This window comes from Lissotriton helveticus, chromosome 1_1 (genome assembly GCF_964261635.1).
Source record: "Lissotriton helveticus chromosome 1_1, aLisHel1.1, whole genome shotgun sequence".
In the NCBI taxonomy this organism is placed as follows: Eukaryota; Metazoa; Chordata; class Amphibia; order Caudata; family Salamandridae; genus Lissotriton; species Lissotriton helveticus.
The window spans coordinates 846,824,269-846,841,703 of NC_136057.1; the positions used below are offsets into that span (position 1 = coordinate 846,824,269).

The window sequence follows — 17,435 nt, forward strand, 5'->3', positions numbered from 1 at the left end:
AACAATGTGCAGTACATTAGAAGAATAGTGTGTTTCAGCTTCACTCATGTGTGATGTCGTCATTCATGGTAAGCACGCAATGTAAAAGATGCCTTTCATATTTAAACCTGTTTTTTTGGAGTGCCAAAATAAATGGTTTTAATTTTCAATCACCCCTCAAAATGGTCCATTTAATTTAAAGGATGCATATTAATAGCATTATTCATGCAAAGGAAGGTCTGCTTTACTTACCGAGGCAATAATAAAGACCCTGACTTATCCAAGCCAGTATTGCAAGAGTAATGAGGTCCCCAAAACTAGCAGCTATGGGAGTGGCAACATTATCTGGATTAATACCAGTTTTCTTTGATCCAACTATGACACCAACCATTATGATACCTATTTCAATAAGAAAAAAAACATCAGAGTGACGTTATAATGTGATACTTTCCGAAAATTCGTAAGCCAAACATATTTCTTGCAACACAAACTCAAACAAGGAAATGCCCCATAGGGAAAAGAGACAATAAATGCTGTTTTGCGTCATTTGTATGCACATCATAGCAAATTATGTCATGAATTCATCCTTATTGTCTTGAGACAGGGTCATTGTGAATTTACACAGAGATAGAAATTGATGAAGAATAAATCGGTCTACAAATAGAAAAAGGCGATCTATTCTGCTGGGCATGTAAAACCTGAGAGTGAGAGCAGTGAACTCCAGGAGAACATGCTAGATTATGTTGGGAGCCAATCGTTATTTCATCTATAGGAAAAGTATCCATTGATCAATTATCAGTCTTTTTTTATTTATTTATTATTTTTTATTGAAATAAGGCATGTAAACAATCAAAGCCCAACCTTGCTCAGAGGATCCGTAGAGCACATTGATACAACATTAGTAGCTCATTGCACGGTACATCAAGATTGTCGTCAGGAGTCACATACTATACAGCTTCAGCAGCACCCTCATCCCCGCTTCCAGGTGGTTCACATATATCTCCTGGAAAAGAGTTCTAAGACCCCCATATTTGGGACCATTTTGTCAGACACCCTCTAGAAGCATAAATAGGAACTTCCGTCACCATACACCAGTCCATGTCCATGGCCCAATTAGCAAAGCTGGGTGGGTACGGGACCTCCATAGACGTGCAATATTTCGCTTGGCCACCATGAAGCACAAAGTCACCCAAATTCTCTCCTTGGCACCGAGGTCCATGGGGTCCTAAATGTTCAATAAAAGCAATTTGATGTTACATTGTATCTGTTGTCCCAACGCCTCCTCCATCATAAGCACCACCCCCTCCAGTATTTCTGTATTATAGCACATTCGCACACAGTATGAACAAAGGAGCCCTCTTGCCCACAGTGTCGCGCACAGCTACTGTCTTGGGCGTAGCCATATGAACCAATGAGGGTCCGAACAAATATATTTTGTGAAGGATTTTCAGTTGAACCAATCGGAGTCTGGAGGAAATGGCTACTTCACGTGGAGACGCTACTGCAGCCCCCCACTCCTCGTCATCCAGCCCAGCCACGTCGTGGTCCCATTTACTTCTATGGGGTCAGTGGATCGGGCATGTTATTAATGAGCTCCCTATATATGAGAGATATAGCCTTTTCAGGCAAATCGCTATCTACTATCCTGTCCTCCAGCGGAGAGGACTCAGGGAGGTCAGCCCCTTCAGGGAGAACTACAATCAAAGCGTACTGGATTTGGAGATATCGAAACTGTCCGGAATGGCCATTTCGTATACTTGCTGCAATTGGGAGAATGGTATGACCTCGCCCAATTTCCATAGGTCCCCAATTCTGGAAGTGCCGATGACCTCCCATTTATCGAACCCTTGGGAATGTGACAGTCGACGCAACCGGTCACAGTGCCAGAGCGGCGTGGCCCTTGTGAGTATGCCCTCCCAACCCAGGCTTTTAGTAGCGCCCTTACACACTTGCATGGCATGTTTAATCAGACCAGACAGGACGGATGTTGGAGATTTACTATAAAACGCCCCCTCTAAACCGCCGCCTATGAGGAGACATCGGTCTATCCAAAAGGCTGGGTCAACGTGTCGCCTATATCTACATTGATTGATCGCAAGGAGCTTCGAGGCCCAATAATACCGTTTCATATCAGGAAGGCCAGTTCCACCATCAAACCACCCCAACGAAAGTTTTTGCGTCGCAATGCGGGGGGGGGCTTACCCTCCCATAGCAGGTCCCGCAGTACAGACTCTAGCTCCTTGAAGTACGATGCTGCGACCGGAATAGGCATGTTCTGCAGCGCATACAGAAGTCGGGGGAGGGATATCATCTTAAACAATGCTGCACGCCCTAGGAGAGTGAGGGGAAGCGACTTCCAGTGCAGGACATCGGATTTAAAGCGTGCTAGCGGGGGCTGGAAGGTTAGTCTCATAGAACCGAGACAGATCTTTGGATACCCAGATATTTAAATCCTTCCACGACCTCTGTTGATTGGCAACCCCGGGGGAGTGGGGGCTTTTGCCCACTAAGGACATAGGTATGCAAAAGAAGCGATCCCAGTGTAATAGAATCACAAGGGGAGAAAAGCATATAACAATATATAGTAAAACTTCAGAGAGACAAGAGAAAAATATTCATTTCATCCAATGTTATTTAATCACATTGGAGAACGTACTTATTCACATGTATGACTTTGCAAATAAACATCTCATAAGTGATTGCATAACCGGTGCCCCAGAGAAAGGGAAGGGAATAGTGCAAGGAAGTTAGTGATGGGTAGGGTCTTTAGGATAGTGACAATAAATCACAAGCTGTGGTTCTCAAAATCCGGACCCCGTTGTTTTCCCGATATCGAGGTCCAATACCCGTGTCACAAAATCTCAACGTACCAAGACAATTTTGGTGTCTATGAACCGATAATGATTAGGACATCATTCCTATGTATTTGCGTTACAATCGAGGGTTGCCAACACCCCTAAATCACAGTTTCCGTCCCATCCCTTAAACTCCATTTTGTGAACGGCATCCATTTTGCATCTTGCCCTCATGATAAGTCAATTAAAGGTCGAGCTTGATCCAAATAGACACGTCCACCTTTCGTGACTTTCCCCTGACCTGTCCCAACTGACTCCACTGTCTTCGGCCAAACCTGTTTAGGCAGCTCCTCGCCCAGTGGCCGAATGCGATAGCATCTACGCATAACATTCCACGAACCATTCACTACATACAGACCATGCTTTCTGCAAACATGCACCTGTCCACGTTCCTTGTTTTATGGCCAGGTTTATGACTGGGTTACACCTTTCTTTATTAAGGTTTCATCGATATCTGATGGGAGTTCCAGGCCTAACTGGGTAATCTATCAACGAACTGGACATCTAAAATATGGGCTTGCTTACATGACTTCGCTCTTTGTATTATTGTAGAAATATGTATATTGCCGTACCATAAAACTCAAGAATTCTTGCTTGAAGCCATATATCTTGTATATAAGGAGACGGCTGGTTCTGTAAAAACGAACAGTCTCCCAAAACCTACTCTCCGTGTGGTGTACTTCTGGGACACGTGTTACTTGGTAGCTACCAATAAAACTTGATCTTTGACTGCGATAGAAGACTCATTGTTTCTGTGGTCCGGAACAAGGGAACTCAGAGGTCTTCGGGTGTTATCCCCTGACACCAGCGGGTTCCTAAAAACCCGTTACCTCAGTTGGCGCCCAACTCGGGGCGATATCAAGCGGTGACGGTCCAAGCCAGATGTTCGTGAGGAGCTTCGTGTGAAAATTCCGGAGGACGGCCAGCCACTTCAGCGACCCCTGTATGTCGACGTGGTTCCGAAGGTCTTTGCTGCGAGGTTCCCCGCGTCCCGACGGCTACGAAGGACTGCTGCCCTGACTATCGCCTTGTTTTGGACCCAGTGATCCTTGGTAGAGCGAAGCGATAGACGAGTCTTCTAGCGACGTCACAGATCTTCAAATACTTCAGTTAAGTATAAGTGGAGCGTCTCCTAGTTCTTAGTTTGTCCTTAGTTTTTGGTATCCTTGAGATACGACTTGATTTGGTACTTGCAAGCCCCAAAGCCGAAGGACTCGTGTATTCACGAGAAATATCGTAATAGATAATCCTTTGAAGTTTGAAGCTAGACTAGTGAGCGAAGATGCCTGGTTTTAGCAGACTTGGAAACTTGTTTTGTCTTGGTTGTAGTAAGGACTCCCAATTGGAAGATTCTTGTCCGGTTCCTCCAATTGGAACTCCAACGTATGAACTCTATGTAAAGCACGGCGTAGGTCCTATAACATATAACGAGGTATGGATAAAATACACCCGCAAGGATGGTGTCTTGAAATGGCCCCAATATGGTAGTTTCGACCAAGAAATATTAGATAACTTAGAAGTCAAATTGTTCAAGAGGAAAGCCCGGCCGGCGATGTTTGACTCTTTCCGCTTATGGCGCAAAGAAGCCAAACAGAAAGAAATAAGATTAGCAAAAAAGAATAAAAGAGGTATGTCAATGGTGCAAGCTGCCGTTGCATACAGAGATAATGAGGAAGAGCAGGAGAGCGAACAGATGCTTAGGAGCAAGAAACTAGCGATAGATAAATGTTACCCGATGCTGCCAAATAGAGGAAAAGGTCAAAACGAAGGATCCGAGAAAGATCCATTAATGTCCCACCTATTAAATTCTCCGCCACCCTATGCACAAAATGCCACAGCACCTCCGCAACCTTTAGTTGCACCTTTGGTAGCTGTAATACAGGCTCCTTTACCGCACCCACCGGCTACTCTTCAGCTGGCTCCTGTTTCTTTGGCGCAGCCTCCTCAAGGCTCACCGATCACGTCTACTTCTCCTACCGTTCCTTCTAAAATTTCGCCTAGCGCACCTTCTAGTCTCTCTGATACTCGTTCTACGAACATTTCTGTTTCTGCTTTGCGTGACTCTGTTCTACTACCAGTTATTCCTCCACTTTCACCTTCCGTCTGGCATAAAATGGCCAGCATTGTTACTAACTTTCCTTCACCACTTTTTCGGTCGCCTAAAACGACCCCTAACACGGAACGAAGACAATTACGAAGCCAAATGCCTGATTATCAGGAAAGGGAATCATTGAATAAGTTAGCACGAAATTGGGCTATGGATACAGCGAGATATGATGTAGAGTCTGTCATGAACGTCTTCCGTCAATGGGATGAACCAACGCAAAGATACGTCTTTGAGCAGATGTGTGTTTTCCTGTGTGAGGATTTGGAAGATAATGGTCAGAAGAGCAGCCAGCAAGAGTTGTGTAGTGTGCGATTTAAATTTGGGGAGGGTATGATAGTTGGTCCCGATGTTGAAAAAGCAGTTGAGATATTATTATCACATCGAAGTACGGGTGGTAATTCTGGGTCATCCTCTGACAGTGGTACGTCTAGTAGGAAAAGAGCGAGACAGTACCCCATGAGAGAGGTTCCTCCGGTTTGGAGGGAAGGTGATGCAAACGCAGTTCCACCGGTTCTGCCTCATTTCCAGCGTGTATGGGTACATGTCCCCTGGAAAAGATCCGAAGTTCTAGCGCTCAAACAGACACTACCCGATCCCCGTAAAAACCCGACTGGGTATTATAAGGAGTTGTCCCAAACTGCAAGCTCATGTATAATGAATTTAGCGGATATAGACATGTTGTTTGGGAACGTTGTTCCACATCCTCTATGGAGTAAGATACGTCATACGGATCATGACCAAGAATTAGGTGACTCATGGGCGAACATTGCGACTACAGATGCTAGACAAATCGGTGGTTTCAAGCCTGAGCCGTTAATAGCTGAACTTCCTGGTAGAATTATTGCGTACATGAAGACAATTATGCCTGAAGTACGCGTAAACTGGGACAAGCTATCCGCGTGCAAGCAGAAGAAAGACGAGAATGTGTCTGACTTCTTCACGAGATTTGAGGAAACTTTCACTGACCATAGTGGTCAGGATATGGCTACCGAGGGTGGCCAAAGACTGTTTGTAGACAAGTTTGTACACAATTTGCTTCCTGAATTGTGTGCTAAACTAAAAGACTCAGAAAGTGCTTGGGCTGTCTCTACGTCAGCGCAGATTCTAGCAACAGCCCAGTACTATGAAAATAGGCGTAAAGACGAGTTAGACAAGGCAGACAAAAAGACGAAAGATTTGAAAACTAAAGTTCTTCTCCAACAGGCCTATCCGCCTCGTATGGCTAGCCAGCCCAATTATCAACAGAATCAGCAGTACTCTAGAGACGCGCAAGGAAACGAGCTTTCCCATCAGCGTCCTCGGTATGGCCCGAATCAATGTGCGTATTGCAAAGAAGTGGGTCATTTTAAAGGTAATTGTCCGGCTCTTGCACGACGTTTAAACGGTGCCCAAGGAGTAAGCGGAAGAGGTGTTCAGCATGCCTCTAGAGGTAGAGGCCGTGGAAATTTCACTCAGAATATAACTTCTTTTCCGCCTCAGAAATCCATGAATAGCTTTGATCAACAGAGTAAATCATCGTCCAAGTCAGCTCAGTACTATGCTGACGACTATTACACCGAACACGATAATGAGGGTAACGACCGCTAGGACAGCCATGGACAAAGAGAGGGAGTTGTTTCAGTTCCAGTAGATCAGGATGGACCTTATGTCGAGGTAATTACCTCAGGAGTGTCAGAGCCATTTCTGCTGGATACTGGTGCTACAAAAAGTTCTATTATGCACTCAAAACTTCCTGGCGCACCTTTGTCTGGCGAAATGAATGTCTCAGTAGGCTTCTCTGGCGCCCCTGTTAGAAACCCGATCTCTAGTCCTGTTTCACTTTCTGTTGGTCCCTGTGAATTAGAAGCACCCCTCATTCTTACAACAGGTTGCGGTGAAAATTTGTTAGGATTGGATTTGCTAAAGAGATTGTACGCGACTTTGTACTGTTCTCCCTCGGGAGTACAGCTTACTTTAGGGAAAAAAGTCATTTCTCCAATGTACTTGTCAAAAGAAGGTATCCCAACCGAATTGTCATCACTTCCGGATATACTGTGGGCTAATGGTTCCAACGATGTAGGTCGTTTAGAGATAGCACCGTATGTCATAACTTTGAAAGCCAACGTTAGATTGCCACGTATTCCCCAATACAAAATATCTAACGAATGCGAGAAGGCATTATTAACGATCATTTATGATTTGATCGATAAAGATGTTATCGAAGAAACAACAGGAAACATTTGTAATAGTCCAGTTTTACCGGTCTTAAAACGTACTGATCCTTCACAGCCCCCTGTGTATAGGTTTGTGATTGACCTCCGAGAAGTAAATAAGGTAGTTATACCGCAGTTTCCAGTTGTCCCCGACATTACTGCTTTATTGACAATGGTTCCAGCTTCAGCAGCTTGGTTCTCTGTGATTGACCTGAAGAACGCTTTCTTCAGCGTCCCGATCGCTGAAGAGAGTAGAGACCTTTTCGGCTTCAATTTAGGAGGACGAAGCTTCCGCTTCAAATGCGCTCCTCAAGGCTACTGCGAAAGCCCATCAATATTCAGTCAGGCTCTGAAAACACAACTAGACACAATTGTACTGCCAGATGGGTCAACATTGATTCAGTACGTAGACGATCTACTGATCGCTGCAGACACTGAAGAGATTTGCAAGGAAGCTACGTTGTCGCTATTACGTCACCTGTGTGACATGAAGCACAAAGTCTCCCTTTCAAAACTACAATTTTGCCGACAAGAAGTAACCTACTTAGGTCACATCTTGTCGAAGGAGGGAAGGAGACTGACACCAGAAAGAATACAGGCAATTGCAGAACTGAGTGCCCCAAGGACACAGCGAGAAGTTCAAGCCTTTTTGGGCATTACATCGTACTGTAGACAATGGATACCGAATTTCTCACTACTAGCCAAACCCTTACTGTCACTACTCCGCAAAGACACGCCTAAACCTATGCCTTGGTCTGAAGATTGTCAGACGAGTTTCCGCGAGTTGCGCGATGCATTGTGTTCGGCTCCTGTGTTGGGAAACCCCAACTACAGTAAGCCTTTTACATTGTATGTCCACGAAAAAGAGGTTGTGCATTATCAGTCTTAATGCAACTCTTTGGGGACAAACAGCGCCCATGCGCGTATTTTTCGGCAACTCTGGATCCAGTGGCTAAGGCACTGCCAAGTTGTCTAAGAGCAACAGCCGCAGCAGCTGTCTGCATTCGACAGTCTGCTGGATTAGTCATGAATAACACTCTGATCGTTATGGTTCCGCATGCAGTTGACATTTTGCTAAATAGGACCAAGACACAACACCTTACTAGCGCTCGACTATCCAGTTACGAACTTACCCTGCTAGCAAGTCACATCCATATAAAGAGGTGTGATACACTCAACCCCGCTACGTTATTACCCATCCCGACAGAGACAGACAAGATTGACAAGCATGACTGTTGTTTCAGGACAGAGGAAGAGACAAAAGGGAGAGTAGACTTACAAGACACTCCCCTTCCCGAATGCAATGATACTCTATGGGTTGATGGTTCATGTTTCAAGTTGCCGAATGGTGATACGACTACAGCATATGCCATAACGACATTACACACCATTGTAGAGACTGCACGCATTTCCCACGGTTCTGCACAAGCCGCCGAACTTGTAGCGCTTACTAGAGCATGTGTGCTGGCGAAAGGGAAGCGAGTGAATGTGTACACTGACAGCCAATATGCCTTTGGTGTGGCTCACAGTTTTGGGAGATTATGGCGTGAACGTGGGTTCCTTACGTCCCATGGTGCAAAGATACAACATGGCCAGCTAGTTAATGAGCTCCTTGAGTCACTCACCTTGCCCCTACAAGTCGCCATTATAAAATGCAGTGCACACAGAAAGATTCAGGATGATGTTGGGCCGCGGAAATGCATTTGCAGATGTGGTTGCGAAAGGAACTGCAAGGAACACAATGAGTCGGATGTATGTCATGGGTCCCGCTAGATGGATTGCTGATGTGGGAATGTGTGAGGACACCATTGAAAGCGTAAAATCGATACAAGCCGAGGCCACTGAGAACGAAGTGAATGAATGGAGAGGAAGCACAGGTAGATTGGATGCGAATGATTGTTGGGTCGAATTATCGGAACACCAGCGATGGTTATTACCTAACGCATACGTACTTGCAGTAGTAACGATGGCTCACGGAATGGCACACATCAGTTCGAGAGGAATATGTAAACTCTTGGCCCCAGTATGGCAGAATAGCAATATCCCAAAATGTGCAAAGAATGTGGTCGAAAAGTGTATGGTATGTTTGAAGTACAATCCCGGTAGGGGAACCCCAACTCCAGCTGGTCATTTTGCGCCTCCAACGTACCCGTTCGAGGTTTTGCAGCTCGATTTCATCCACATGGAGAGGTGCAACAATCTGAAATACGTTCTCGTTGTTGTTTGCGCCTTTTCAAGGTGGGTGGAAGCGTACCCCCTTAAGGACAATACCGCTTTATCAACTGCCAAAGCACTTGTCAAAGAGTTCTTCCCGAGGTTCGGTATGCCTAGAATCGTCTGGAGTGATAACGGAAGTGAATTCGTAGGATGCGTGATGAAGAGAGTGTGTGAGTGTTTAGGCATCCACCAAAAATTCCACTCTGCAAATCACCCCCAATCAGCTGGATTAGTAGAGTGCTACAATGGCACTCTAAAACTCAAACTAGCCAAGATCCAAGCCAGTACAGGTCTTAAATGGCCTGACGCCCTGCCTCTAGCACTTTTATCAACCAGGACGACTGTCCACTCCAGGTTAGGACTTAGCCCCCATGAGATTGTGTTTGGCCGCCCAGCCAACGTCTGGGGCGTGCCAAGACCCAAGAAACTAAGCGAGATAGAACACCCCGTACTGCTTGACTATTTGTGCGAATTGACAACTAAATTGCGTGTTTTACACCAACAGGTTCACAGTTCGTCTCCACCAGCCTCTGACGATCCAGGTCACCTCATCGAACCCGGTTCGTGGGTTTTGGTGCGGAATTTCCAGCGCACCAACAACGGACAGCCGAGGTGGACCGGACCATACCTGGTGTTGCTTTCAACGAGATCTGCTGTTCGGGTTGAAGGCAAGAAGAACTGGGTACATGGGACCCACTGCAAACGAGTCCCTCTACCCCTTCCATACGACCGGTGGGTCAACAAAGGACTTGCCGACTCTGAGACAGAATCCGTACCTCGCTTCATCCCTTTCAGCGATGCCCGTTTGAAAGAAACTAGTACCGAAAAGGAGAGTGATCATATTTTGCAAGGACTTGTGTCACCATCTATGCAATTGGACACTACTGAACCTGAAACGCTGTTTGAAGATCACACCGTACCTGGGAAACGACGATACGACCTGCGGTCTAGACAAAAAAACTAATACAAGTTTGATCTAATGTAATTTCCTTTTTCCCCTAAGAACTATTTTTGGATTTTCAGCTCTCTCGTCCCAAGGGAACTAGCTCATTTTTGATTTTTCGAACCGCCATCCGGTTCTGCTGCTAGGGTCGCGGTTGAAGTCTGGGGAGTGCAACTGGGAAGTTCTAGGTCCACGGGAGTTACCCCGGACTGAGCAGAGCGCGCTCCCTGGGAGAATCAATCAACCACCGCGGGCAGCAACTAGAGGATGGAGTTTCCAAGGGTAGAGAGACCCGTCAGGCTCACGAACTTCGAAAAACAGTTATGCACGATACTGTCCAGAAGAAGATTCCTGATACTATGTGTTTTAATGTTATGTAGCATACTTGTGTTTTTTACTAGTTATACACTATTCGTTTTTAAAGTTACCTTTTCGAATGACACCCAGACACCACCTCCTCCCACTATTTCTCCACACTACTTTCACCCTTTACCTAAACACGAGTCTGCCCGAAGACTCGAATTTGTAAACAACTCTTTCATCCAGCTCCTACACCAACACCAGTCCATAATGAACACGTCAAACTGTTGGATATGCGGACTTATGCCACACACAACCGATAAGGGGGTCCCATACTTCATTTTGCCATTCAGCTACTATGGTTCTCTGTGGGCGTTCCAGACCTTGTTCTTATTCGCCCTAGAACCATACCCGACCCGTTCCGCTGCGAGCGATTCCAGTAACAAGGCACTAATCGCAGGGATAAGGAACATGAGTAGGGATATCGACACATATCTGACAATGCCCAAAGATGAACTGAGTCCCTACACCCGTTGGAATGTGACTAAACATGGGGTTTACCTGGTCAAGAGCCAGGCAGGACAGAAATCTCGCCCAGTTTGGATAGTTCCCCACCGAGGTCACTTATGCTTACAGGGTATTGGTAGGAACCCCACAGCACAGTTGGGAAAGAGCGTTTGCACGGAAACATATGTATTTGCTTCCCGAACTTCCCCTATACTCTTGGCAGCCAAAGGCACGTATTTCGTTTGCCACGACCAAGCCTACACGTGGTTACCCCCTGATTTCTCAGGTACATGTTTTATTTCATTTCTGCTGCCTCCTACCTACACGGCCCGAGCAGATTACCATCGGACAAGGACAGCTAGAGGTGTCGTGAGTAAAGACGACACCGCGGGTCAGGAATTCGCTGACTTCGCAAAGGGTTTTCTGCCATTTTGGGGGCCTATGGTGAACAGCAGGAATATTCGTCAGTTAGCGAGGATAGTTGAATCCGCCGTGACTACGACGGCCGGAGCACTTGGCAATTTGACAACAGAACTTCAGTCGGATCGACTTATGACCCTTCAGAACCGAATTGCCTTAGATATCATACTCGCCGATCGTGGTGGTGTGTGTAGAGTCATCCAATCCAGTTGTTGCATTTTCATCCCTGATAACGCACCGACAGTATACCAGGCCATCTCCAAATTACACGAAATATCTGGTTCCCTTCACGTTGAGAAAGGGGATTGGTCCCTGCTGGGGTGGTTCTGGGAGCTGATCACTGCCTGGGGATGGAAAACCTTGATCTTCATTGGGATGATCCTGGCACTTCTGTTCATGTTTTGCTTGTGTATACAGTGTGCTCCTGCACTATGTGGCCTCTGTGCTACCTCGTGTGTACGGAAGCCTGTGTCGCAGGACGAGCGGAGTAACAGAATGATGCTACAGCAACATCTCCACGAATTTCTTCATACCGATTTGGACTCAGATTAGCATGAGTTATTGCCTTATATGAGGGCAAAAGGAGGGTCTGTGGTTCTCAAAATCCGGACCCCGTTGTTTTCCCGATATCGAGGTCCAATACCCGTGTCACAAAATCTCAACGTACCAAGACGATTTTGGTGTCTATGAACCGATAATGATTAGGACATTATTCCTATGTATTTGCGTTACAATCGAGGGTTGCCAACACCCCTAAATCACAGTTTCCGTCCCATCCCTTAAACTCCATTTTTTGAACGGCATCCATTTTGCATCTTGCCCTCATGATAAGTCAATTAAAGGTCGAGCTTGATCCAAATAGACACGTCCACCTTTCGTGACTTTCCCCTGACCTGTCCCAACTGACTCCACTGTCTTCGGCCAAACCTGTTTAGGCAGCTCCTCGCCCAGTGGCCGAATGCGATAGCATCTACGCATAACATTCCACGAACCATTCACTACATACAGACCATGCTTTCTGCAAACATGCACCTGTCCACGTTCCTTGTTTTATGGCCAGGTTTATGACTGGGTTACACCTTTCTTTATTAAGGTTTCATCGATATCTGATGGGAGTTCCAGGCCTAACTGGGTAATCTATCAACGAACTGGACATCTAAAATATGGGCTTGCTTACATGACTTCGCTCTTTGTATTATTGTAGAAATATGTATATTGCCGTACCATAAAACTCAAGAATTCTTGCTTGAAGCCATATATCTTGTATATAAGGAGACGGCTGGTTCTGTAAAAACGAACAGTCTCCCAAAACCTACTCTCCGTGTGGTGTACTTCTGGGACACGTGTTACTTGGTAGCTACCAATAAAACTTGATCTTTGACTGCGATAGAAGACTCATTGTTTCTGTGGTCCGGAACAAGGGAACTCAGAGGTCTTCGGGTGTTATCCCCTGACACCAGCGGGTTCCTAAAAACCCGTTACCTCAAAGCAGTTCTGGTATATGGAATGCTTATATACCACATATGGAAAATCTAAATATTAAAAACACAATGCCATTTATCACACAAAGTCACAGTTAATTGATCACTGTTGAACGGATGATGGCAGATTTTCTAAAGTTGACGTTTCGACCCCTTGTCCATAGGTGTTTATGCCCTTACTGTTGAGGTCTTCATCAGGACTAGTGTAGTGTGAAGGGGGGTGGGGACCATAAGTGCAGCGGCAGGGAGGGGCAACTCTCACAGTCCAACTGTTGGGAGAAGGGGGGCTCCAAAGCTCTCCAAAAATGCTGTGCGGTAGAAAGGAGGCGTCACTGTTTGTGCGACTGAAAGGCACACAACTGTAGAAGTGGTGTGTATGTCCCTCTTAATCGGACCTTCCAAACTTCATTGAATGGGGGTAGGTTGACGGGGCCGGAATGAATCCGGAGTGCGTCCCAGATTTAAGCCAGGAGTAGGAAGTGATCGCGTCCTCCAACGGAGGCCCATAGGAATGAATGAGAATAACCGATTCGGTACATACCGAATCGGTAATAGGGAGAAGACTAACAAGGGTGGCAGGGTGTCACATTGACACCCTGTTGCACCCCTGAATAGTACATGGGTGCACATGTGGCACACATACATGCCCTAAGGGCATGTATGTCTGCCACATGGCACTTTTGGAAAAGCACAAATTTGCTTTTTCAAAGGCTTTCGATATTTACCACCAACTTGTAGTTGGTGGTACATACCGAATCCTTAAATGAAAAATGCACTTACATGAGTGCTCCCTACATTAAGGATTCGGTAATTTACCGATTCCTTAAATTACCATTTGGTAAATTACCAAATCCTTAAACCTGCCTCCTGCATCTCAAATGCCCAATAGCGGTCGGTAACGGCCGAAATTCTGTAATTTCGGCCGTTACCAACTGGTATTGGGCTACCTACATCTGGCCCGTAATCTTTTAAGCGCTAACGATGTACATGTTTTCTTTATATGTCCTTTGACGAAAGAATTCTGTAAGACTGTGGAAGCTACATGAGAGACATTTTAGAAGAACATGTAGTCTTGACGGAGGCCCTGGTGTTTTTGGCGGTAAATAGTGTGACCCAACACTCCTTAAACAGTAAGCAAAGGGGTTTCATATTTTACTTGGCCAGGCAGGAGATTTGTAAATGTTGGCTAGATCCTGTTCCTCCATACCCCACGGGGTGGTTAGGTGTAATTAAGTGGACATTCAATATGGACATCAAATGCAACTTACATCGGTCAAGAGAAATTTGGGGGTCTTAAGTGGACAGGTCAGGGTTAAGCATAATTCCAAGGGTGGCTGGAAACATCAATATATTGTCCTATGATTATATGATTACACCTGGTCGTGGTGTTAAACCCTCATACCACCCCCACCCCCACCCCCCACCCCCGTGATAAGACCAGAGGCTCAGGGCGGGAAATTGCAAGGGCCACAAGTCGGACCGGGGGTGTTAAAAAAAAGAAAGAAAAAAAAAAAAGGTCCAGAGCACATTCGCCATGGTGATATGACTGTAATGATGTGGGTAGTCTAGTGGTTGGTGGGTGGAGATAGGGGACGGCAGGAAGAGGAGGAGCAACGAGAGGAGGAGGTCAGTTAGAGTAGGGACAGGGTCGAAGCTGGATGTAAAGAATAAAGCTCCAGTTAAACTACACTCTGTGTTTGTCATAATTCGTAGCGCGATGCTACAGCTGGCGACGAGGGTGGGATCGGGCACATCGTGCAACCAGTAGTGATCCCGTGACGCTGCATGACCCTGTCCCGGTGGCGCAGGTGAGAACATTGCCCTCGCGACCACAGCGACCAAAAGAAAGCGACGCAGCGAAGATTGAGCCGCTAGGAACACTGCCTGCGTGTTCTGGAGCTTCGTGGCTGGGAAGGCTGCGTGGAGCGTGGCGCTGCGAGTGTGTGGCTCGAAGAAAGCAGCTAGCGCGATCGCGCGCCAAAAGAATTTGAAAGCTCACCCCCGAAGCGTGAGTCATGGAAGGGACGGAGGACGCGACGTCGGGAGCCCACCCCGGTCGTGCCTGTGCCGGTCGCTGCTGTGAGGAAGGCAGTAACAACCTCTGCATCCAAAGAAGCCCCTGCACCTGGTGAATGTGGCGAGTGAAGCAGAGTGGCTGAAGCAGTGAAGAGAGAGCCAAATCTCGAGAGAGTTGAGATTTCACAGTGGCGGCCATCTTAAAGTCAGGCAGCTAGAGACATCCCTATGTAAGGACTGTGAGGGGCCATTTTAAAGTCAGGCAACAGGAAAAGCAAACAAGCCTGAGCAAAGACAACAGTGAAAACAAATAAGCACGAGCAAAGGCAACATTAAAAATAAACAAGCACGAGTAAAGACAACAAAAAATTAAACAAGCACGAGCAAAAGCGACAGTAAAAGTAAACAAGCACGAGCAAAGACAACCGTGATAGTAAATAAGCACGAGCAAAGGCAACAGTAAAGGTAAACAAGCACGAGCAAAGGCAACCGTGAAAGTAAATAAGCACGAGTAAAGGCAACAGTAAAGGCAAACAAGCACGAGCACAGTCAAGAGAAGAAAACACGCAAACAACGGCAACAACAAAAGAAATCAAGCAAAAGCAAAAGTAAGGGAACGGAAAGCGAAGATGTCGACATCACCACAACGGAACGTGGTGGATGTGGTGGCAATCCCACCAGTCACGACCAGCATCTCGTATCTACGCACTCCTGAACCACTGGCCCTAATAGCTGAAGGGGGCATGGGACCCAGATGGGAGGAGTGGTTGGAGGACTTTGAGGACTATATGAAAGGATCCAAGGTCACGGATGAAGAAGAAAAGTTAATTGCATTGCGCAATCTGGTTGGGAAAGAAATCAGCAAGTTAATCAAGGAATTGCCGACTGCCGAAACCGGATCATATGCCAAAGTACGAGAGGCCCTAAACAAAAGATTTTTGCATAAGAGAAATGTGGACTACGAAAGGTACATGTTTCATAAAGCTCGGCAAGAAAAAGAGGAACTGAGGAGTACGTTTATAATGAGACTGCGACGATTGTCGCGATACTGTGATTTTATTCATTCTCCACGGAGGATGCCATAAGACTGCGGATAATTGAAGCTTGCCTGTCGGAAACTCTCAGAAGGCGGTTATTGCGGAAAAGTCACAATCTCGATGAGATCGAAGAGATGACTCGGATACATGATCAAGCAGAGGAACATGCTAGAAGAATGGAGAAGGGGCGCGGTGAGAGGCGAGAACAAGTGCATCGTGTACAAGCCAAGGACACTCGCAGACACTCTCGAGATCGACCCAGGACATCCCGGACATCGTCCCATCAGCAGTACACAGGGCGCAGACGCCATGAGTCCGGTCGGGAGACAAGAAACGAGAATGCCCCCGCAAATGCTATCAGTACGGATACGACTTCCCGCACACCGATGCATGTCCAGCACTTGGTCAGCGGTGCCGCAAATGCGGGAGAGAAAACCACTTCGAGGCCATGTGTGGGGAGTACCGAAGAGAAAGAATGAAGGAGACGTCGACATCATCTCGTCCTGACACAAGGCGGCATCATGTGAAGGCAGTTCAGGATCGGCCGGAATCATCCTCTGGTTCCTCACACTCCAGCAGAGAGTCCCGCAGGTCTCAATGGGAGAGAAGATCCCCATCCAGAGGATCCAGGTCAGCATCCCGGGAATCGGTGTAAACTGATGAGTATGTCTGCATGGTAGCAGATCCAGATCAATTAAAGAGGTACCCCAGACTGGACATAAGTGTAGGAACTCATCCAACCAAGTTCCTAATGGATAGTGGGGCTTCACTGAACTATATTCCTGTGACTGAATACAACAAAATGAAAACGCCACCCACCTTGAGCCCAGCTTACGTCAGAGTGTTCACGTGGATGTCGAAGAAGCCTCTTCATTGCCTGGGGAAATTTGCAACTACACTCAAGCACAAAACCACTTCTGTGCAAGCCTTTATACATGTCATTGAAGGTCCGGAGGCCGACTGTCTCCGCAGTCTGCCCACAGCGGAGCGTCTCCGACTGGTTAAAATTTTATACAGAGTAAGTGATGATCCGGACATCATACACAAGTTCCCGAAACTCTTCACCGGACTTGGAAAAATGAACAAGTGCCAGATCCGGTTGCACATAAATGAACGAATACGTCCTGTTGCACAACGTCACAGACGAGTACCCTTCCACCTTCAACAAGCTGTGGAAGGTGAAATTCAAGAGCTCTTAAGAGCAGATATCATCGAGAATACGGAAGGGCCAACACGGTCGGTGTCACCAGTTGTCATTGTTCCAAAGAAAGGCACGCCCGAAAGGGTGCGTCTGTGTGTGGACATGAGGCTTCCCAATACGGCCATCGAAAGGGAGCGTCATCCAGGGCCTCACCTGAGTGACATGATTGCGTCACTAAAT

At 46.6% G+C, this 17,435-nt stretch overlaps 1 protein-coding gene across 1 annotated transcript in view; it reads right to left on the reverse strand.

Moving 5' to 3' along the window:
• SLC41A2 (solute carrier family 41 member 2) overlaps nucleotides 1–17,435 on the reverse strand; it is a 397,409-nt gene that overhangs the window by 145,534 nt on the left and 234,440 nt on the right. Inside the window, exon 6 of the mRNA XM_078675022.1 lies at nucleotides 232–378. Within this exon, the coding sequence (XP_078531148.1) occupies nucleotides 232–378 (147 nt within the window). The remainder of the gene's footprint in view (nucleotides 1–231; nucleotides 379–17,435) is intronic.